Source organism: Geotrypetes seraphini, chromosome 1, assembly GCF_902459505.1.
Source record: "Geotrypetes seraphini chromosome 1, aGeoSer1.1, whole genome shotgun sequence".
Lineage (NCBI taxonomy): Eukaryota > Metazoa > Chordata > Amphibia > Gymnophiona > Dermophiidae > Geotrypetes > Geotrypetes seraphini.
Window position 1 is genome coordinate 320,596,773 of NC_047084.1, and position 24,170 is coordinate 320,620,942.

At 45.0% G+C, this 24,170-nt stretch overlaps 1 protein-coding gene across 2 annotated transcripts in view; it reads left to right on the forward strand.

Annotated features, from left to right (window-relative positions):
• Window positions 1-6,754: 6,754 nt before the first annotated feature.
• SLC39A8 (solute carrier family 39 member 8) overlaps window positions 6,755-24,170 on the forward strand; it is a 112,824-nt gene continuing 95,408 nt past the window's right edge. Inside the window, exons 1-2 of one of the 2 annotated variants that reach the window (XM_033956899.1) lie at window positions 6,755-6,830; window positions 7,124-7,557. In XM_033956899.1, the coding sequence (XP_033812790.1) occupies window positions 7,309-7,557 (249 nt within the window). In that variant the 5' untranslated portion in view covers window positions 6,755-6,830; window positions 7,124-7,308. Of the gene's footprint in view, window positions 6,831-6,992; window positions 7,558-24,170 lie in introns of those variants that run through there. The other variant, XM_033956907.1, reaches the window with a different exon arrangement.

Here is a 24,170-nt window from a genome sequence, read left to right on the forward strand (position 1 = left end):
ATCGTTTAGAAATCAGAAAATTTACCGGCAGGACAACAGCTCACAGGATATTAATGGCGACTTTAGAGCATTAGGGCCTGAGTGACATTTGGCAGAAACAAAATCTGATAAATTCTCATGTGAGAAATTTCTCATATAAGTATCAGATATTAAAAATGTTCTTTTTTTCCCATTCTCCTCATGTTATCATAGTCTCCTTTTTTAAAGTTAAGTGCTGTTATATTGGATTTCCTGTGCAAACGTATTCCAGGGATTATATCAAAACTGATCATGTTACGGTCACTGTTATCAAACGGCCCCAGTACCATTACCTCCCTCACCAATTCCTGTGCTCCATTAAGAACTAGATATAGAATTGCTTCACCTCTTGTCGGTTCCTGAACCAGCTGCTCCACAAAGCAGTCCTTGATTCCATCAAAGAATTTTATCTCCCTAGCATGCCCTGATGATATATTTATCCAGTCAATATTTGAGTACTTGAAATCACACTACAACATACACATTCAATCACACTTAGAACCCAAGCACACAGCACTGCCCATCAAAAAGTGGAGAAAAAGACTCAGATGTAACGAGCACAACACTGCTGAACCCCTATGGGGAACATAAAACAGCATGGCTCCCCTTCATTCATTGGCTGAAAAAACTCCACTGCATGCATCCCATACTAGCAAACATTCAGTCTAATCAGTATATGTCTAATAACTTATCAAAATACCCAAATTTAACACCCAGGATGCATAGCATTTCAAAAGTTAGCAGTGAACTGGTAAAATGGATTCTTCAAGAATCAAAACGTTTCAGACTGTTGTTAGTTTCAATCAGAGCCACCAGGGATGTAAAACATAGTCACAAGATTCAAAAGGTTCAAAAATCACACTTATCTCAGGAGACTTCAGTTCTCCCACTGATGGCCAAGCAGTCAAATTTCCAAAGGGACGCCCATTTTGCGATTTCCACTACTGCGTCAGGGGAAGATTCAAAAAGTGCTTCTCATTTCACTGGTTGTAAAACACATCAGCATCGCAAACTCCCGAATCAATTACTTTAAATCAGTGGTCTCAAACTCGCGGCCCACCAGGTACTATTTTGAGGCCCTCGGTATGTTAATTATAATCACAAAAGTAAAATAAAACAGTTTCTTGATCATATGTCTTTTTAGCTATAAGTGACAATATTATTATTAAGACTTAGCTAAACGGAAAGATTTATAAATTATAAAGAGTTTTACCTCATGCAAAATTGTCATTTCTTTAATAAGATATTAACTATTTTTTCTGAGGCCCTCCAAGTACCTACAAATCCCAAAATGTGGCCCTGCAAAGGGTATGAGTTTGAGACCACTGCTTTAAATGCTGCAATTCCACAATGTCAACGTAATGACATCATCATCCAAATACGGAGTCCCAAAAGGTTCAAAACAGACCCCAAAGCGATTAACAGCACCGATTAAGTTGGGGGGATCCAAGATGGCTGCCGCTATCTGAATGCTGCCAGATCGTCTGAGAGTGTTTTTTCTCTTACCCTTCAACGATGCCGAAAAGACGGGGCAAAAGCGTTGGTGGTGCCTCCCAGCGATTAGTGCCCATAGTTCCTACAATCGAGGACATTTTCAGATGCCTGCAAACGGAGCCAGCTGCTTCGGGGAATCGCTCGTTGAGAGTGCCGGCAGAGAGGAGTGCCTCGGCAGAAACCCACGGGCTAGACGTCACTCTGAGCCCCGACGTCAGGACGCCTCCCCTCCAGCCGCTGCCGTTGGGAGCCAGCTCACCGCGAGAGGAGAGTGTGTCCGAAGAGGCAGTATTCTCCCCTCGAGAGGCCAGTGAATTGGAGGGCTCGCTGCAGGAAATGGCTCAAAAGGACTTGCTTCTTTTGGAAAAACCAGCGACCGGATCATCTTCTGCTATGGAGGAACAAGGCACTGGGGAGGTAAACCAATCACCTGAGACTGCTTATACTACACTAATAGTTCCTTTTGCTCCAGTTAAGCCCCCAGAAGTTACACTAGATTCACTTTGGGAATTAGTATTGGCATTGGGGAATTCCTTGAATCCCCAAATTAAAAATTTAGATAAAGAATTGAAAGACCAGAAAGAAGAAATAAAAACTTTGAAAGAGGATATTAAACTATTGAAATCAGATATGCAAGAAGAAAAGAAGGATATAAAAATGATTGGAAGCCATCATGATCTACTTGTAAAGGATAATTTGATTATAAGGAGAAAATTGGAAGTACTTGAAAACAATAGCCGGATTAATAATTTACGTTTAATTAATTTTCCAAGGGTTCCGTCAATTTCCCCAAGTGAAATGATAAAGCGTTACTTTCTGGAAATACTTAAAATTCCTGAGAACTCTTTACCACCTTTGTCAAGAGTGTATTATCTACCTACAAAGACTCAGGATTCTCAGAAGAAAGAAGGTGTTGGAAAACCTCAGGAACTTTCCCTGGATGTTTCCGCTTTATTGGAACAATCAGATAGAGAAGTGGCTATTTCAGCCACTCTCTTATTGTCTGTGGCTTTGGCTCCAGACAAAGATTGGATCCTTAAACTTTTCTTTAAAAATAGATCCAGAGACTTCCTGGGTTTCCATATTCAAATTTTTCCTGATGTCTCTAGGGAGACTCAAAAGAGAAGAAGGGAATTTCTATTATTGAAACCGGGTGTGACTCAAATTGGTGGTTTATTTTTCCTCAGATATCCTTGTAAATGTGTAGTGAGGTATCGTACTTTAAAATATGTGTTTTTTGAACCGGCTCAGTTGACGGCTTTCCTCTCCAATAAGCGCCTTGAAATGGAATAATATCTAAGTCCGAGTAATAATTTAGCTCTGTTTCAGCATCAGATAGTGAGCTTTCTTGTTAATTATTAGATGGTTCAATCACTCCTATTTCCTAATCATGGATCCTAATAAATTGAGGACTAGTGTGTGATTAAGTAGAGAAATAATTTCCTATTATAATTTGAATTATTTTTTGGATGGTAATTTCAATACTATGTTATCTTAATTACACTTTCTGTACAAGATGATATGCTTGTTAATTAATGTGAAAACTTATAAATAAAAAAACAAACAAAAAAAAACAGACCCCAAAGCAAATTAACACTGAACCAAACCTAAAATTTTTGCCCTAACACACATACATGTCCGATTAGAATAACTGAAAAACCTAATTTGTGGGAGTCTCCTTATATAATATGCATCTTAAAAGCCACTTAAATTCCAAATACAATATTCCAGTTGGTTATCACAGAGGATTTCAGTAGTGGGAACTTATTGCAAGGTAAAATATTCCCGCGGAGCCTTGTAACTAGTGCCTTTAAGCGTAATTTATATGGGTTTGCTGCTACACCATATTTTCTGAGAATTTTTAACTTTTTCTGTGTCATAATGCAATAATTTTGAAGTTAAAATGTTTCATATAATCTACAGTGTGTGAATATACCGATATGTGGTCATTTCTTTTCAGAATTACTGATGATCACAAACAGGTGTGTTTAAGTGTGATCTGAGAGGAACCTTTTCATCCAGAAGTAGCAACCTGAGAATAATTATTCTAAAAGGCATGTGAGGAGAACTGAAGAAAAAAAAAGATGTGGTAGAGAAGAAATAATCTGAGATTATTAAATTTTCCCAAATCTCTGGTGATTTCTCCTTTGGAAATGGTGAGGAAATACATGAAGGAGATTTTGTTAACCCCGGAAGAAGGTTTACCACCAATAACAAGAGTCCAGAAATTTCCATGGGCATTCAGAGGCAAACAGCTTCCACTCCAACAGGAGAACCTGAGATACAAGAGAATAAATTAGACCTGACAAACTTTCTGGAAAGCTCCTTGGACGAAGTAACAGAGAGAATGACCCTTATAGTGACATTTGCCCTTGAGTTTGATAGGGATTTAGACTTTCGTTCTTATTTCGGCACATGAAGGACACTTTCCTTGGTTCAACAGTAAGAATTTTTCCTGAAATATCTAAAGAAACACAGAAGAAAAGATTTCCTCTTTTATTGCCCAAGGGTAATTGCCTTGGGGGCATCATTTATTTTGAAGTTTCCCGTTTCATTTCTCTGTGTTTCATTTCAAGGGAAAAATTTTCTATTTTATGAACCAAAGCAATTGCTAGAATTCATAGTAACTAGAGAAGGGGGAGGGGTGACTATTGGTTCCATAGCTATGTCTGCAGTATAAAGAACCGGCTGTCTGGGGGAAAGATCATGCCTTCTAATCTGTCTAATTGCGATTTATAATTTTCCTTATTTATTTTTTGTATAGTTTCCCTTGTTCTTGGATCTTATTTCTGAACTAAATCACTAAACAGTGTGACAAGGCAATGGCTGCTGCCAGAAGGATGCTGGGCTGTATAAAGAGAGGCGTAGTCAGTAGAAGGAAGAAGGTGTTGACGCCCCTATACAGGTCATTGGTGAGGCCCCACTTGGAGTATTGTGTTCAGTTTTGGAGACTGTATCTGGCGAAAGACGTAAGAAGACTTGAGGCGGTCCAGAGGAGGGCGACGAAAATGATAGGAGGCTTGCGCCAGAGTGCGTATGAGGAGAGACTGGAAGCCCTGAATATGTATACCCTAAAGGAAAGGAGAGACAGGGGAGATATGATTCAGACATTCAAATACTTGAAGGGTATTAACGTAGAACAAAATCTTTTCCAGAGAAAGGAAAATGGTAAAACCAGAGGACATAATTTGAGGTTGAGGGGTGGTAGATTCAGGAGCAATGTTAGGAAATTCTACTTTACGGAGAGGGTAGTGGATGCCTGGAATGCGCTCCCGAGAGAGGTGGTGGAGAGTAAAACTGTAACTGAGTTCAAAGAAGCTTGGGATGAACACAGAAGATTTAGAATCAGAAAATAATATTAAATATTGAACTAGGCCAGTACTGGGCAGACTTGCACGGTCTGTGTCTGTCCGTTTGGTGGAGGATGGGCAGGGGAGGGCTTCAATGGCTGGGAGGGTGTAGATGGGCTGGAGTAAGTCTTAACAGAGATTTCGGCAGTTGGAACCCAAGCACAGTACAGGGTAAAGCTTTGGATTCTTGCCCAGAAATAGCTAAGAAGAAAAAAAAAAGAAAAAAAAAAAAATTAAATTGAATCAGGTTGGGCAGACTGGATGGACCATTCGGATCTTTATCTGCCGTCATCTACTATGTTATGTTACTATGTTATGTTATTTTCTTATCTCCTTTATTATGTTTCAACATGGAATAGTCATTGTGACTTAGGATGTTAATGTTCCAATCCTGTTGCAAGTTTATTTTGCTTGTTTGTTATATTTAAAGTTTCAATTAAAAAAAAAAAGATGTGGCTTTCACACATATAATCACTCGTTTGAATTTCAGGCATTCTACATTTTGTTCACAGTTGTGGGAGGATTGTATAATGTTTCAGGGAGGGTAGAGAATTAGGAGTTGTAATAAATTTTGCAAGGTGGAAGAAGGGATGTCGAAAAACAATGAATCATGTATGGGTTCACTTTTCAGAGTGGAAGTGGAATAATAAATCCAGCCAAATATTTTATTTAGAATTTTCAGAAAATTAAGTGGGGAGGGGGGGGGGAAGTTCATGTGCATCCACTATGGTCATCCAATCAGGGAGCAGTGTCAGAAACAGAATGAGCAACCATGAACTGTGAGACAGAAATCAAGTTATAGTTTCACAATAACCTCCCTGTTTAGTTGCCAAGATTAATATTGTATAGTTGTTGCCTTCACCTGAAAGCTTCTGGACTTCCCAGATCTGCTCATGCAGTTAAAAAAAACAAACTAACTAACTAAAAAAGAATTATAAAACAGCTGCACTGATAAAAGAAAAGTGCACTAATTGTATATTTAAAGATTGAGAAATGATACCTAATGTAACAGAATAGGGATTACCAAAAGTTCCAGGGCAGAAGCAGGAATTTTTCTGCAAAAATGAGTTCCCATCTCAGCTCCTTGTTTCCAGGATCCTGCCGAAAGCACACTCACATCCTCTCCAGTGGGTAATAGTTTCAAGTTTCAAGTTTAATAGTTTCTTTGATTTGTTCGCATAATCTAATTTCAATGCGATTTACATCAGTTAGAAATCCAATCAAATAATAAAATCCACATACATGACATACACTGCTAATCGACAATAGAACATTAGGAGGGGAGGTAGCTTAATTATAATAATAAAAAAAATAAAACCAGAAATAAAATCGGGTATAGGTTTAGGACACATGGGTTGGGAAACAAATACCCACCTATTTCTATGACCTCCTCATCCTAACCTAAAGTATAATAAGATTGGTCTATTAAAAAGCGTCTTTAAATAGCCAACTCTTTAGGAGACTTTTAAATTTGTTCAATAGTTCTCTTAGGTTAAGTGGGAGTAAGTTCCAGATTTGAGGAGCTGAAACAGAAAAAATCATGTCTCTCCTAGAGTATATAACTTTTAAAGAAGGGACTGTTAGTAGGGCTTTGTCTTCTGATCTTAAAGATTTTAAGGGGGTGTATGGTATTAAATATCTTTCTAAGAATGCCGGGGCTTTATTTGTGAGTATTTTATGAGTAAGTAGTGCTATTTTATAAGTAATTCGATGGTTCACTGGACCATAGAATCAGGGCAACGTCCCTCGGTCCAAAATGCAGCAGATGAGGGGGCATGTGCCCAGCTCAAGGTCAGAGCGGGGTCAGCTTTAGGGTGAGGGCCATCCCCACCTCCACCCCTCCCGCTCCTCCTCCTCCGGAACTCTTATCTGGGAGGCAGCAGCTGGATGGGGGACAGAAGGACAGAGGCAGAGGTGAGAGTGCTAAGCAGGCTGCCCACTACATTCCCCTGCTCTCCAGGGGATGGGGTGAGTGCAGGTGCAAGAAGAAACCGTTTCCAGCTGTTAGAGAAGGAAAGGGGGGGGAGGTGGAAGGAGTTCTAAAGAGAAGCGCTTTAGAATAAGGAGTTCTCTTGCTGGATCCAAGAAGGGAGACACTGTTGTTCCATAAATAAACTTGTAAAAACCTCTTCCTTGTCCATCTGGGTAACTGGCAAGAGCCGAGAGGTTGGCAGGAACGAATCTCAGAGCTTTTTAAACGCTTAACCCCCGCCCGATGCAAAAAAAAGTGAACTTTTTCTCTCCCTCTTATCTGTCCACAGGCCTGCGGAGAGTTTGGCTGCATCTGCCCCCGACTAGATAAAAGAAGCGCTTTTGCACGGTCCTGGGAGTCCTTTGTGTGAGCCGCCCCGCCCCCTTCCAAAAGTCTGTCCAGTCGCTTCACCCTCGCGCCACTTCTTCAACCCAGGCGGCGCGCGAGGCAGACCGAGACGGGGGTCCATCCATCATGCTCTTCTCAGCCCGCTCCCTCGTGACCGCGCTCGCGCTCGGGCTCAGCCTGGCGGGCGAGGGCTCGGCGCAGAGGGACAGCGCCGCGGACGAGTTCACGCAGGACGCGCTCCGGCTGTACGGCGAGAACGGCAGCCTCTCCGCCGCCCGGCTCGGCTCTCTGCTGGACAGCCTAGGGATGCGGGCAGCCTCTTCGGGACGGGAGGAGCTCTTTGGCGGCAACTACTCGCAGCTGCACTATAACCAGGTAAGGTCAGCAGCCGTGGTCCACCGACGCTTTTTCTTCCTGAAACCCTCCCGGGGGAGAGATCCTAGCGGTAGTTTGGAGGGGGCTCCGCTGTCATATTCCCTCATCAGTTGCACTGAACAAAAAAAGATAAGTAAGAAGGGCAGTAGGGTGAGGAGGGAGAACTGCTCTGATCTTGCCCCCTAAGAACATACTTCCTGGGTCAGACCAATGGTCCATCAAGCCCAGTAGCCCATTCTCACGGTGGCTAATCCAGGTCCCTAGTACCTGGCCAAAACCCAAAGAGTAGCAACATTGCATGCTATCGATCCAGGGCAAGAAGTGGCTTCCCCCATGTCTTTCTCAATAAGAGACTATGGAAATTGTCCAAACTAAAGCTTAACTTTGGGAAGGGGTAAAACGCTGACCTCACGGACCTCGCGGATCTAAACCCGTACGGCCTTAAAAATCTGAGGTCCGTGTCGGTCCGTGTCCGTGGCGCTTGTAGTTTCTGTCGCTGACAGACCTTGATGAGATTTTAGCGCTGACGGATCCGTCTCAGCATAGGGAGGGAAAAGTGTTAGGATCCGTCAGCGCTAAAAATCTCTTCGAGGTCTGTCAGAGCCAGAGACTAGTGCTGGAGCGGCAGAGCAGAAGCCAAGAGAGCGGGGACATAGGTTTTGGACATGCGTTATGGAAAAGAAGTCTCCAAACTCCAGCACGAGTCTCTGGCTCTGACAGACCTGGAAGAGATTTTAGCGCTGACGGATCCTAACAATTTTCCCTCCCTATGCTGAGACAGATCCGTCAGTGCAAAAATCTCATCAAGGTCTGTCAGCGACAGAAACTACAAGCGCCATGGACACGGACCGACACGGACCTCAGATTTTTAAGGCCGTACGGGTTTAGATCAGCGAGGTCCGTGTTTTACCCCTTCCCCTTAACTTTGTATACCGAGTCATCATTCTGAGAAAGCTCGACTGGGTTTACAGCAATTAAATAAACAGGGAATGATTTACGAATGATAAATAGCAAAACTTCAAAAGAATTAATTTTCAAAATGTTTGGCAGAGTACTTTTTAAAGATTTACAGAAAAATTACAGTAGATCCGCTCCATACAGTGGACTGATTTCCAGTAGGGCTGTGTTTCATAGGTAGAAACAATAAACGTGACCCTAAAATATTTAGTTTACGGGAAAACTACAGTAAAAGATCCTAAAAATGTGATTTAGAGAGTTTTTCTTTAGCCTGATTCATGCGCAGTTGTAGGAAGCATCTTCCAAAATGTGCAAATGAACGGCAACGTTGCACTTAAAGGGAAAAACCTGTAAAATCCATCTGGAGCAAAAAAGCAAGCGATGGGACAAACAGACGGGAGTGAGGTGTTACTATCTGATAAGAAGAGGGCAGGAGATTTTAAGATAGTGAATCTGTTTTACCAGTAGAGTTACAATGTCAGTAGCTTTTGTGACATCCAGGCTGGGAAGTAGTCACGATGAGTCTTTTTTTCTAAACTTTTCCTGAGCATGTTTCTAACTTGATTTACTTGTTATATATGTAACTTGAGTGGATTAATTGGAAAGGAACAATTGAGGAGCACGGTACCGGGTAAAGCTTTGGATTCTTGCCCAGACATAGCTAAGAAGAAAAAATTAAAAAATTTAAATTGAATCAGGTTGGGCAGACTGGATGGACCATTCGGGTCTTTATCTGCCGTCATCTACTATGTTACTATGTAATGTGCTCTGAAAGAGAAAGATAATTTTAAGCGTGAACTTCACGCTTTAGACTCGGTTTTCCAAAAGACAGTTCTGACACCATGACACCACTGCCACATAAGTGTCTTAAACAGAGCCCAGAGTATTCTGAATTCATTTTCTTTTATTTTTTAGCAGGCACCATGAAGACTTTTAATTTCAAACAATTACTTGTTTTGCTTGTGTTATTGGTTGATATTTCAAAAAAACATAGTTTTTGTGGGTATATGAAACTGGCTTAAAAACATCAGTAAATTAGTCAAACACTAAGGGCTCCTTTTACTAAGCTGTGCTAGTGGTTTTAGCGCGCGCGCTAGACGCTAATGTCACCATTGAGCTGGCGATAGTTCTTGGCGCGTAGCGTGGGGTTAGCACGCGTGGCGATGCAACGCGCTAAAAATGCTAGCGCATCTTAGTAAAAGGAGCCCTAAGGGCTAGATTCATTAAGCCCGCTGATCGTGTCCCGACCACTTTGCGACCCCAACCCAATTCACTAACCTTCCTCCCGCACCCGATCCGATGTGCGGCATGCAAATGAGGGGAAATGGTATGCAAAGTAGGAGGGGCCTCGCTTCACTAAACTTGTTCAGGAGCACCAACATAAGAACATAAGCAATGTCTTTGCTGGGTCAGACCTGAGGTCCATCGTGCCCAGCAGTCCGCTCACGCGGCGGCCCCAACAGGTCCAGGACCTGTGCAGTGATCCTCTATTTATACCCTTCTATCCCCCTTTCCAGCAGGAAATTGTCCAATTCTTTCTTAAAACCCAGTACTGTACTCTGCCCTATTACGTCCTCTGGAAGCGCATTCCAGGTGTCCACCACACGCTGGGTAAAGAAGAACTTCCTAGCAACTGGGGTGGCCGATCAAAAAAGAAGCGACCAGTCATTCATGTTCTTTCCTGCTCTCTGCCACCTTGAAATCCCAGCCCTGAAAAACCCTGCTCTCTGCCTCTCCTGCTTTTGCCGCCCCGACTGCTCCTGCTCTTGCTGCCCTTCCCCGCAGTGCGAGCCCTTGCTTTTAACCCGCGGGCCCCCGATCAGAGTCATTTGCATGAGGAGGCTTGGTGGATCGGTCGCCCGGGAAAGATGAGGCCACGGATCGGACAGATAAGAGGGCTTTAGTGAATCTAGCCCTAAATAACACCAGTCTCTGAATAAAATTTTTAAATGGGTCCTCAGACTGCCAAATGAGCAGAATTTCTCATACACATATTCTAGCCAAATGTTTCATTTTGTGTTGAATATTTTGCATATCTTGCTTATTTTTAATCATTCAATTTGTCAGTTGATCAGTTAATATGGCCACCTCTCCTGATGTGAATCCATGTTTCAACTTTTCATCAGGTTGAGGCACCAGAAAATTAGCTGAAGAGATTATCTACTGGTATTTTCTTAACTGCTCCTGCCTACATGCAAGGTGGGGCTCGGGATCCCCTCTAGCCATAGCAGCAGATGCCAGTTTTGCCTACAAAGGGGCCCAGGCCCCCTCCCCATGGCTACAGTTGAGACGAGTAGGGAGAAACTTTAGCTGCATCTGTTTGGGAGGGTGAGAAGAGTAGGATGCATATTTTTTGGGGGGGGGGGGGGTAGGAGGTATAGTGGGAGAGTCGGATAGTCGGATAATCAAAAGGCCGGTTAACCAAGACTACTATATTATAGGCATTCTGAGCACAGCTGCAAGCAGGTCTTTAGAATAGCCTAGCGGGCAGTGCAGTAGTCTGTAAACCTGGGAACTTAGGTTCAAATTCCATTTAAATTGGGAGCTCTCCAGACCCAGAGATATATCTACTGTACCTAAATATTAAAGACACCTGAAAGTCTGAGGGCTATTGAGGTCTTGGATATTCAGTCATAGGTATTTCCCTGTTTCTGGTGGGCTCACCATTTAAAATAACATAATTGCAGTGGAATATGACCCTGGGCAGTGGATTAAACTCCGCCTCACTAACCTCCCCTTTTACAAAACCATAATAGCGGCTGGTGCACTGAATGCTCTGCGCTGCTCCTGACACTCATAGAGTTCCTATAGCATCGGTAGCAGCGAGAGCATTTAGCGGGCTGGCCTGCGCTAAAAACCGCTATCATGGTTTTGTAAAAAGGAGAAGGGGGGAGGTTTTAACCACTAGGCTATCCCTCTGATCTGCAGGGATGCCAGTGTGACCATCTATGTACAAATGCTGCCAGGCAGATGCCCTTGTCCCTGCTTCTAGGTGTTCATAATTTGGACATTTTAATTTGTAAAATAGCTGTTCATTTTGGATGTTCTTACATATTTATGAACAGGAAACCCCAATGTTTTTCTTGTTCAAAAATGGCTATGAAATAGATTTTTAAAAATATATATTTTGGGGTCCTTTTATTAAGGTGCGCTAACCCAGTGGTTTCCAACCCTGTCCTGGAGGACCACCAGGCCAATCGGGTTTTCAGGCTAGCCCTAATGAATATGCATGAGGGAGATTTGCATATAATGGAAGTGAGAGGCATGCAAATCTGAGCCATGCATATTCATTAGGGCTAGCCTGAAAATCCGATTGGCCTGGTAGTCCTCCAAGACAGGGTTGGGAACCACTGCGTTAACTGATTTAGTGCGTGCTAAATGCTAAAATGGTCATAGAATATAATGGATGCCTTAGCATTTAATGCATGCTAATCTTTAGTGTGCGCTAAATCGGTTAATGTGCCTTAATAAAAGGACCTCTATGTGCCGGAAGTTTTTTGTTTTGAGGTTTGTTTGTTTTTTTGCTTTTAGATGCTATTTTGAAAATGCCTCTCTCATGTTTTGACACTCTAGCACATTGGTTCCCAACCCTGTCCTGGAGGTCCCCCAGACCAGTCGGGTTTTCAGGATAGCCCTAATGAATATGCATGGAGCAGATTTGCATACCTGGCACCTCCATTATATGTAGATCTCTCTCATGCATATTCATTAGGGCTATCCTGAAAACCCGACTGGCCTGGCGGTCCTCCAGGACAGGGTTGGGAACCACTGGTCTAGTACCCATCGGGACTCATCCGTCATCCTGTTCATTTAAATTTAAAGAACCCTTGTCCACCTCCGATTTATTACACTAAAAGATACAACTCAGACAGACAAATCTGCTGTTCTCAATGTCAAGAAAAGGTACTATTCTATGCAAATCCCCAAAGCCCCTACTTCACCAACTCTATAGAACAGTGGTCCCCAACCCTGTCCTGGAGGACCACCAAGCCAATCGGGTTTACAGGCCAGCCCTAATGAATATACACGAGAGAGATTTGCATATAATGGAAGTGACAGGCATGCAAATCCGCTCCATGCATATTCATTAGGACTATCCTGAAAACCCGATTGGCCTGGTGGTCCTCCAGGACAGGGTTGGGGACCACTGCTATACAAGATTCTCAAAATGCTCACCACAAAGCACAAAACTAGAATCAACAATCCCACTCTCCCATCAGCTCAGCATCTCGCTGAACATTTTAAGAATAAACCTATTGAAATGAATGCAGAGTGTTTGGGGTTTAACAGTGTGGAGTCCATTGACTATGGGGCTCATAATCAAAAGAGAAAAACGTCCAAAAACCGGCCTAAGTTGGCACTTGGACGAACATTTCTCAAAAACGTCCAAGCGCCAATAATAAAACCGGGTTTTGGACGTATTTAAAAATGACTTAGGCCTTCATAGTGACGCTCAACGTCCAAAGCTAAATGGGGCATTTCGGGAAGTATGTCGAGGACGGGAGTTGGGTGGGACATGGGTCGGCTTAGACTTAGTTGTACAGCATGTAAAACCAAAAGTTTAACAACAGAGCCTAGACGGAACTTGGACGTTGTGACTTAAACCATGTAAAACATGGTCTAAGTCACAAAAACCCACCTAAACTCACAAGATAAGCACTGAAAACACATAACACAGACCCCCATACACTACCCCAGTGGTCACCAACCCCCCCCCCATAAAAATTTTATTCATAACTTTAAATTTCAGCCTACAGACCATCACCACCTGGCCGCCTGGCATAGGAAAGACTAGTCTGCCAGCCCCGAGGCAGCTTAAGTCGTCTTGGGGGTGGGTTAGGGACCCATGGAGAGTAGGACACATGCCCATAAGCCCCTATAATCACTGCATTGATACTTAAACATGTGCACTCCCCTATACACCCCCCAAAACCCTTTGTACTGGAATATAAGTGGCTCCTGCAGCCATAAGGGCTATTGGGGTGGGAGATATGTGGGTCTAGGGGATTCTGCAGGTGGTTTGGGGGGCTCACCGTCACCTATAAGGGAGCTGTAGTGAGGAGAAGCCATGGAACCCTTTTTGTGAAGTTCACAGCAGTGCCCTGTAAGGTACCCCACTATTTAGGTGCCATGTCTGGGTGTGCAGCCCATGACTCTGCAGACCTCTCCCACGTCCAACAGGGCTTGTTCTAGGCATTTTGAACTTGGACGGAAAGTTGGACGGAAATGTGGTATAAAGATAGACGATTTAGTGGCTTGGACGATCAGATCGGCAGGACATATAATTAGACGATTTTCGAAAGTAAAAAAAAGTTGGACGTATCTTTTGAAAATGTGTCTTAGGCTCTTTTTAACTTTGGACGACTTGCGAGATGGACATAAACGGACTTAGACGTCCCTTTCGATTATGCCCCTCCATATTTGTAACATCATAATAATTGTAATGTGTTTATTTATTTTTTTTTTTTTTTGAGGTTGGTAGAATTCCTTACACATCCAGGGGAAGGAGGGGGGAGGGAAATATATTTTGTTTATTAAAATACTTAATTATAATATTATAATTACATAATTTGTCTTATTGTAGTAATTTGGTAAGGGGAGAGAAAATGAGTATAAATTGTATGTTTAATAATGCGTTTTATGAAATATTTATGTTCAGATAATTGTATTGCATTGTCAAAGTTTAAAAATCAATAAAGATTTATAAAAAAAAAATAAAAGAGTAAACTTATTGAAATGCACACCAAACTCCCTGTTCCCTTCAATTCAACCACTCCTGACACACAGAGGGACATTTTTAATAGGACATCTTAAGTCTGACTTTGGATGTTTCCCGCAAGACGTCCAAATGCTCATTTTCAAAACTGAAAAAACCGCTAGACGTCCCCTAACTTTTTTTTTTTTTTTTTTTTTTTAAATTGTCTACCTAGTCTTTGCTAACAGGACATCTAATATTAGGACGCCTAATTTTTTTCCCTCCTTTTGACCACAGAAATGTCCACATGCAAAATGTCCATATCCAGACCATTTGGACATGGGAGGAGCCAACATTGTAATGGACTGACCAACAGGCATTCCAACAAAGCAGTGGAACACCTTAGAGGGCACTACTGTGAACTTCACATAAAGAGTGCCAGGCGTACATCTCACCATAACCCTCTTATAATGTATGATGAGCCCTCCAGTACTTCCCCAAAACCTACTATACTCACCTGACTACCACCCCAATAGCCCTTATGGCTGCAGGTGGCACCTATATGGCAGTATAATAGGATTTTGGAGGGTTTTGGTTACACTTTCCACCATAAATGTAGTGGTTAGAGTGGCTTATGGGCCTGGGTCCTCCTCTCTATGGCTCATTAGCCCACCCACCATTCAACTTAAGACACCTGTGTGCAGCTCTACTAAGCTTTTCCATACCAGATGCTGCAGTATGAGACAGGTATGCATTGTTTTATTCTGATCTTTATCCCAGGACAAGCAGGCAGCATATTCTTTACGCATGGGTGACGTCACCGACGGAGCCCCGGTACGGACCTTTTTAACTAGAAAGTTCTAGTTGGCTGCACCGCGCGTGCGCGAGTGCCTTCCCGCCCGACGGAGGAGTGCGTGGTCCCCAGTTTCTTCGTTTCCGCGGAGCGAAGAAGACGCGTGTTTTTTCAACGGACGTTGAAAATAACTTTTTGCCTTCCCGCTCGCGTATTTTTTCGGTTTTTCACCTTCGGGTGCTTTCTTATTTTCTTATATTCTGTTAAAAAAAAAAAAAAAAATATACTTGTTTTTTCCTTTACTTTTCGTTCCTGCCCCGGCGGGGCCTGTTGTCACTATCCAGGCCTCCGGGTTTGATTTTGCGGAGGCCGTGTTTCCATTCATGCCCCCGCAGCCAGGTTTTAAGAAGTGCCAGCGGTGTGCACGCCCGATCTCCCTCACTGACCCACACAATTGGTGTTTACAGTGTTTGGGGCCTGAGCATCGGGCGGACACCTGCACCCGCTGTGCCACTCTTAAAAAACGCACACTAAAGAATCGCCAAATCCAGCAGAATCTACTTTTCGGTACCGGCTCTGCAATGGACGCGACTTCTTCATCTGCGGCACCGACCAAATCGGCACCGACCACTTCGACACCGCCTGATCCGTCATCGGCGCCGCTGGCGCCAGGTAAGCCGGCTAAGAAGCCTTCCACCCTTGAGCGCCCTCCCACCTCGGTGGCGACACCCGCCCTTTCGGCTCCACGCCGACCCAAAAAACGCTCCGCCCCGATTTCGGTGAGTGCCTCATCTTCGGCCTCCTCATCGCCGGGGCGTGGAGCGGCACCTATGGAGCCGAAGCAGAAAAAAGCGGCTCCGGTGCCACCCCTGGATGACCGCATCGCGGCCATCCTCCAAGACAAGTTGCAAGAACAGCTGCAACAGCAACTTCAGCAGCTCTTGCCCTCTATATTGGCACCGCTCCTTTTGGTACCAGACCGGCCTGAGCCCCGCACCGTCCAACCGGTATCCACTCCATTGGTACCTTTGGACTCGTCCATGCCTCTTCTTTCGGCGTCACATCTCCATCCAGTGACTCAAGCCCAGGCGACGGCCGATCCTCCTCGGGACCGGGCAGGGCACCGGTCTCCCCGTGACCCTGACCGGCACCGTTCTTCCCGGGACCGAGACCGACACCGGTCTTCATCCCCCGGTACCATCTCGGTACGCTCGGGCAAGTCTCTGTCTAAGACCCACCATACCGAGCCTTCCACACCGGTATCTCGGCACGCACACACCGATGTCAGAGACCCGGACTTGTGGGAAGAATCCCCTCCCGGTACCGACGAGGATGCGTCGTCGTCGGACGAGGAGCCCTCAGCCCCCGATGCCACATCTAAACCTGAGCAATCTTCTTTTTCTAGATTCCTCAGAGAGATGTCAGCGGCTCTATCTCTCCCCCTGGAGTCTGACTCTAAGAAGTCACAAGCTTTTTTGGAGGCATTAGATTTTGATCAGCCTCCCAAAGAGTTCCTGAAGTTACCCGTACATGACATCCTACGGGAAACTTTTTATAAAAACTGGGAGAACCCGCTTACTGTCCCTGGGGCCCCCCGTAAACTGGATAGTCTGTATAGGGTCATACCAATCCCAGGATTTGACAAATCCCAGTTGCCACACGAGTCTCTCCTGGTGGAGTCCACTTTAAAAAAGACGCAGGGCTCCAGTGTTTATGCCTCCACCCCTCCTGGCAGAGAGGGCAAAACAATGGACAAATTTGGCAAGCGACTTTATCAGAATGCCATGCTTGCTAACAGGGCCAATAATTATTCATTCCATTTTTCATTCTACATGAAACATCTGGTCCTTCAACTCTCCGCCCTGCAGAAGTACATTCCGGACCGCAAGGTCCCCATGTTCCAACAACAAATATCCAGCCTGCTCCAACTGAGAAAATTTATGGTGCGCTCTATATATGATTCCTTTGAGCTCACCTCCCGTGCATCTGCCATTGCTGTGGCTATGCGCCGCCTGGCGTGGCTGAGGGTCTCCGATTTGGACATCAACCATCAAGACCGACTGGCCAACACTCCCTGTCTTGGGGATGAATTATTTGGGGAGTCTCTGGATACCACCACCCAAAAGCTCTCAGCCCATGAGACCAGATGGGACACCCTAATAAAGCCTAAGAAAAAGGCCCCACCTGCTCGCCCTTACAGACCACAGTCCTCCTACCAGCGCAGGTTCTCTGGAAGGCCGCTCATTCCACCTCCACAACAACCTAGGCGGCCCCGTCAGCAACAACACCACAACCAGGCTCGTACTCAGTCCAACCAACCTGCCAAGCCTCTTCCTCCTGCCAAGCCATCTCAGCCCTTTTGACTCTTCTCTCCAGGGCATAGCCAGTCTCCCGCCTTCATTGCCTCTTCCTCAACCAATCGGAGGTCAGCTCCACATCTTCCTCAGCCGTTGGGAGGTCATCACATCGGACCAGTGGGTCCTCAACATCATTCGCCACGGCTACTCTCTCAACTTCCAGACGCTACCACCAGACAATCCTCCTGTAGAGTCTGCTTCTCACTCCTCGCAAACCCCCCTCCTCCTGAGGGAGGTCCAATCCCTCCTTCTTCTCAATGCCATCGAAGAAGTACCTCCGGAACAACGGGGTCAGGGATTCTACTCCCGCTACTTCCTGGTTCCCAAAAAGACAGGAGACCTTCGTCCCATTCTAGATCTCAGGGACCTCAACAAATGTCTGGTCAAGGAGAAATTCAGAATGCTCTCCCTTGCCACGCTTTACCCTCTGCTCTCTCGGCACGACTGGCTATGTTCCCTGGACCTCAAAGAGGCCTACACTCACATCCCAATCAATCCGACTTCACGTCGCTACCTAAGATTTCAGATACAGCACCGTCACTATCAGTACAGAGTGCTTCCTTTTGGCCTTGCCTCTTCACCCAGAGTGTTCACGAAATGCCTTATTGTAGTGGCGGCCTTCCTCAGGACTCACGACCTCCAGGTGTTTCCGTACTTGGACGACTGGTTGGTGAAAGCACCTACGTCTCCGCTTGTACTACAAGCCACTCATCACACCATCTCTCTCCTCCATCTCTTGGGGTTCGAGATCAACTACCCCAAGTCGCATCTGCTTCCCACACAGCGACTTCAGTTCATTGGAGCAGTTCTCGACACCAACCTGATGAGGGCGTTCCTTCCCTCCGACCGTCGACGGGCCCTGCTCCACCTCTGTCGTCAGGTGACCCTCCGCCACTCCCTTCCAGCACGACAAATGATGGTCCTTTTGGGACACATGGCCTCGACAGTCCACGTGCTCCCTCTAGCACGACTCCACCTCAGGACACCTCAATGGTCTCTTGCCGACCAATGGTCACAGACCACGGATCCTCTTTCTCATCCCATCTCTGTGACATCGTCTCTTCAGCAATCTCTTCAATGGTGGTTGAACTCCTCAAATCTTTCCAGGGGTCTACTTTTCCATCTACCCCCTCACTCCATGACCATAACCACGGATGCCTCCCCCTATGCGTGGGGAGCTCACCTGGGAGATCTCCGCACCCAGGGCCTTTGGACCCAGCAGGAGCGTCGGCATCACATCAACTTCCTGGAACTCAGGGCCATGTTCTATGCCCTCAAGGCCTTCCAGCACCTTCTCCATCCTCAGGTTCTTCTCCTGTGCACAGACAATCAAGTCGCCATGTATTACATAAACAAGCAAGGCGGCTCAGCATCTGGACCTGGGCCACAGCCCGCAATCTCTTCCTCAAGGCTGTCTATATCCAGGGCGAACAGAACTCCCTGGCCGACGATCTCAGCCGCATCCTTCAACCTCACGAGTGGACTCTGGACCCTTCCACGCTCCACTCCATCTTTGCTCGCTGGGGCACTCCGCAAGTGGACCTCTTTGCAGCTCCTCACAACCATCAGCTGCCCCAGTTCTGTTCCAGACTCTTCTCCCCTCATCGTCTGGCCCCGGATGCATTCCTGCTCGACTGGACGGATCGGTTCCTCTATGCCTTTCCTCCTCTGCCTCTGATGTTGCGGACCTTATCCAAGCTCCGCAGGGACAGGGCCACCATGATTCTCATCGCTCCGCGGTGGCCTCGTCAACACTGGTTTTCCCTCCTGCTTCAGCTCAGCTCCAGGGAGCCCATTCCTCTTCCTGTGTTTCCTACTCTACTTACGCAGCAGCATCAGTCTCTACTACATCCCAATCTGTCTTCGCTCCACCTGACAGCTTGGTTTATCTTGGGCTGACCTCTCCAGCTAATCTATCTCAGCCTGTACGTCGCATTTTGGATGCCTCCAGGAAACCGGCCACTCTTCAATGTTACCATCAGAAGTGGACCAGGTTTTCCTCCTGGTGTCTCCTACATCATCACAATCCCACCTCCTTGGCGGTGGAAACTGTACTGGACTATTTGCTCTCTCTGTCCGAGGCTGGCCTCAAGTCTACCTCCATCAGAGTACACCTCAGTGCCATCACTGCGTTTCACGAGCCTATCCTTGGGAAACCTCTCACGGCTCATCCTCTCGTTTCCCGATTCATGAGGGGCCTCTTCAATGTCAAACCACCTCTGAAGCCTCCTCCTGTCGTCTGGGACCTGAATGTGGTTTTATCAGCCCTCATGAAACCTCCTTTTGAGCCTCTTGCCACAGCTTCGCTCAAACTTCTCACATGGAAGGTGCTTTTCCTCATTGCCATCACCTCTGCCAGGAGGGTTAGTGAGCTGCATGCACTGGTCGCCGATCCACCGTTCACTGTTTTTCATCACGACAAGGTGGTTCTGCGGACACATCCTAAATTCCTTCCCAAGGTGCTCTCGGCTTTTCACCTCAACCAGTCCATTGTGTTGCCTGTCTTTTTCCCAAAACCTCATTCTCATCCTGGGGAACAGGCTTTGCACACGCTGGATTGTAAGCAGGCCCTTGCTTACTACCTTGACCGTACCAGGGCTCACCGCTTGTCCCCTCAGCTCTTTCTGACCTTCGATCCCAACCGTCTAGGTCGTCCTGTCTCTAAGCGGACGCTCTCCAACTGGCTTGCTGCCTGTATTGCGTTCTGCTATGCTCGGGCCGGTCTGTCACTGGAAGGTGCTGTCACGGCCCACAGGGTCAGAGCTATGGCTGCTTCTGTTGCTTTCCTCCGTTCCACACCTATTGAGGAAATCTGCAAGGCTGCCACTTGGTCCTCAGTTAACACATTCACTACTCACTACTGTCTGGATGCGTTCTCCAGACGGGATGGGCACTTTGGCCAATCTGTATTACAAAATTTATTTTCTTAATGGCCAACCTCCCACCGCCCTCTCTGTTAGCTTGGAGGTCACCCATGCGTAAAGAATATGCTGCCTGCTTGTCCTGGGATAAAGCACAGTTACTTACCGTAACAGGTGTTATCCAGGGACAGCAGGCAGATATTCTTACGTCCCTCCCACCTCCCCGGGTTGGCTTCTTAGCTGGCTTATCTTAACTGGGGACCACGCACTCCTCCGTCGGGCGGGAAGGCACTCGCGCACGCGCGGTGCGGCCAACTAGAACTTTCTAGTTAAAAAGGTCCGTACCGGGGCTCCGTCGGTGACGTCACCCATGCGTAAAGAATATCTGCCTGCTGTCCCTGGATAACACCTGTTACGGTAAGTAACTGTGCTTTGTGGAGTGGGAGGGGCTTAGTGACCACTGAGGGAGTCCAATTTTCATCTGGTCAGTTTGGGTACCTTTTTGGCACTTAGATGTTTTTAAAAAAGGTCTAGCTCAGAACGTCTAAGTTCCATCCAGGACATATTGGAAAAGGTTTGATTATCACCACAAGATGTCCAATTTTCTATGTTTCTATGTAAGTCTAAGCCCTCCTAAAGCCCATCCAGAACACGCCTCTAATATGCTCCCTTTAGTCTTGAACACACAGCAGGTTGGATGCCTTGCAAGATGTCCAGAAAGACAGTTATGAAAATTGGCATTTGGACGTCCAGGCATAAATTTCACGCTGCTTATCCATGGGTTAAAGGTATCCCTCAGCTGCCAGACATGCTTGACAAAATGTTCAGCTGTAGATGGGAAGGGGTAAAACGCGGACCTCGTGGACCAAATCTTCATTTTTTGACAGCTGAGGTTTGTGTGCAGGGCAAAAGTTTTGACCTCAGGGCAAAAGTTTTGCCACTTTTAGTCTCAGCATAGGGAGGTAGAAAAATTTGGGTCCATCAGAACTCCCTTAGCTGAAGTGTTATTAATAAAAACTGTCAGCAACAGATATAGCGGTGGAATGAGGGGCTGAAACTCGAACCTGCATGCGTGAAATATGAAATCTCAGCTGTCAAATGAAGATTTTTAAGGACCTGCAGTTGAGATCCATGAGGTCCGCATTTTACCCCTTCCTTCTGTAGATCTGCTATCCCATAAGCACAGGAAACAGCAGTATTTAGTGAATCCTCCTTGCATTCCCATTAGCATGTCAATGACCTTCAGATCACCACAGATGTTCCACTGGTGTGTTTTATAATTGATTACTTCTAGTAAATTCTTCATATTCTCATAAGACTCCTTTAGATGAGCAGAATGGGCAATTGGTATACTTGGTTTGGAATTTCCGTTGTGCAGTAACACTGCCTTCAAGCTTCTCTGTGAAGAATCAATGAAGAGACGCCATTCATCTGGACAATGCACTTGTGACAAACTGTTGAAGAGCCCGTTGATGTCATGTCAAAAGCACAATGAACCATTTACAGTGAAGAATGTTGTTAAGTTATAATTCCTTTTTCTGTAATGAGTTATATTAGCATCTTTTGCAAGCATGTGCTTTTGCTTAAGCCTTGAAGCAAGAAGTTCTGCTTTTTCTTTTGAAAGATATAGATCACGAATAAGATCATTGAGCTCAGCTTGTGTAAAGGTCTCTGGTTCTGAATCTTCATCATTCATATCATCAGGATCAGATAATTCTGGATTGTGACCAGCTACTGCATCATCATCACATTCCTCATCATGTTCCACAGAAGCAAGTCCATCTTGTGGAGGTACAGGAAAGGCAGTGAGAACATAAGAATTGCCGCTGCTGGGTCAGACCGGTGGTCCATCCTGCCCAGCAGTCCACTCACATGGCGGCCCTCAGGTCAAAGACCAGTGCTCTAAATGAGTCCAGCCTCACCTGCGTACTTTCCAGTTTAGCAGGAACTTGCCCAGCTTTGTCTTGAATCCTGGAGGGTGTTTTCCCCTATAACAGACTGCGGAAGAGCGTTCCAGTTGTCTACCACTCTCTGGGTGAAGAAGAACTTCCTTACGTTTGTATGGAATCTATCCCACTTCAGCTTTAGAGAGTGCCCTCTCGTTCTTCCTACCTTGGAGAAGGTGAACAATCTGTTTTTATCTACGAAGTCTATTCCCTTCAGTATCTTGAACGTTTCGATAATGTCCCCTCTCAGTCTCCTCCTCTAATAGCAGAATCCAGAGTAGGATTTATAATTTTGTGCTTAGTTTTAGCTGAGAATCCACTTGTGTTCACAAGGCAAAAGTAGCAATCTTTAATATGGTCTTGCGGTTCCCTCCATATCATTGGGATTACAAATGACATTGCTACCTTTCATTGATTGAGCCAGTAGACAGCCAAAGTTCAATTGGCATACCGTCTTCAGATCTACAGTAATTGGGCGATGTTGTGCTTTCATCGTGAATGAACCACAGATGTAAAAGAAACTATCTGAATGATTAGTACAATGTCTTGGCATGATAAAGTTCGATATTAATCACCGTCTGTAGCATAAAAAAACAAAGACATCTGTTGTTAACTCTCTTTATACGTTTATCCTATAATGCATGATATATTGCCCAATTAACGTTTATAATTATACATAATGAGCCTCATTACAAAAATGTGACATGCTAGTGAAAAACTAAACACAGATTTGAAATCAGCATGAAAAATACTACAAAACCCAACCAACATTAACTGTGATGAAAATGATGTGTTGACCTGTGTAATTGTAAATGTTGAAGAAGAAGGTGATGGTCTATCAGATCTAAGGCGGCACTTAGCTCTAGTAAGATTGCCAATATAATATGATGTCGTCAAGATGGGAGTATCCCTCAAGGTGGTTATCAAAATTTCTATGCTATGTTGGGCTCGGAATCCTGACTCTCTAGGCCTGGGTGAAGCGTGAAAGATTTTTTCACAGAAAGAGGAGAGTTGAGTGAAAACTATCTTTTCTAGGATTTCGGACATAAAACATAGGTTTGAAACAGTTCTAATCAACTGTATATGAGGGGTCAAGTGAGGGCTTTTTTAAGGATTGGGCGAATACTTGCTAACCTCCAGGTTGACAGGAAACTGCCTATGGAGAGACTTAGATTGATTATAATCAGGAGAGGAGAGAGCAGGCCTAAGTGAGGGAGTTTTAGCCAAAGTGTGAGAAATAGGTCAATACTTGAAAAGGTAATTTTTTTTTTCCAGTGAGATAGATGTCTGGAGTTGGAATAAGCACCACCAGCTAGACTTGCCTAGGGAAGGAGAAGTTGGGGTACATATAATATGCAAACTGCTTTGATTGTGACCACAGAAAGGTGGTATATCAAATCCCATCCCCTTTCCCTTTCTTTGCTGAAAATAGTCTGAACATTGCGTTTCCTTCTTTTTTATTTTCAAGTATTTTGATTAATTTTATATGATAATTAACAAGATATACAGATATTATCTAGGACATAAAACAATCCAACTGTTCAAATCATGGGTGATATATACAAAAAACAAACCAACCAAAAAACAGTTATTTTATGTCTAATAAATACAACTATATATATATATATATATATATATATATATATATATATATATATATATATATATATAGTAGGGTCAGTACACACATTATCAGTGAAGGGTATATATGTGAACATGTAATAAACTTCCAATGAGTATTACGTATTAACTTAATCTAAAAAAGAGGTGATTAATATATATATTGTGCAGCATGCTCTGAATTACTATTTGTCAGTGGTCTAACCCCCTGTTCTATGAAACTGCACTAGCAGTTTCTAGCGCGGGGAGCCGCGCTGAATGCCCACGCTGCTCCCAACGCTCATAGGAACTCAGTGAGCGTCGGGAGCAGCGTGGGCCATTCAGCGTGGCTCTCTGTGCTAAAAAACGGTAGCGCGGTTTCGTAGAAGAGGAGGTTATCACAGT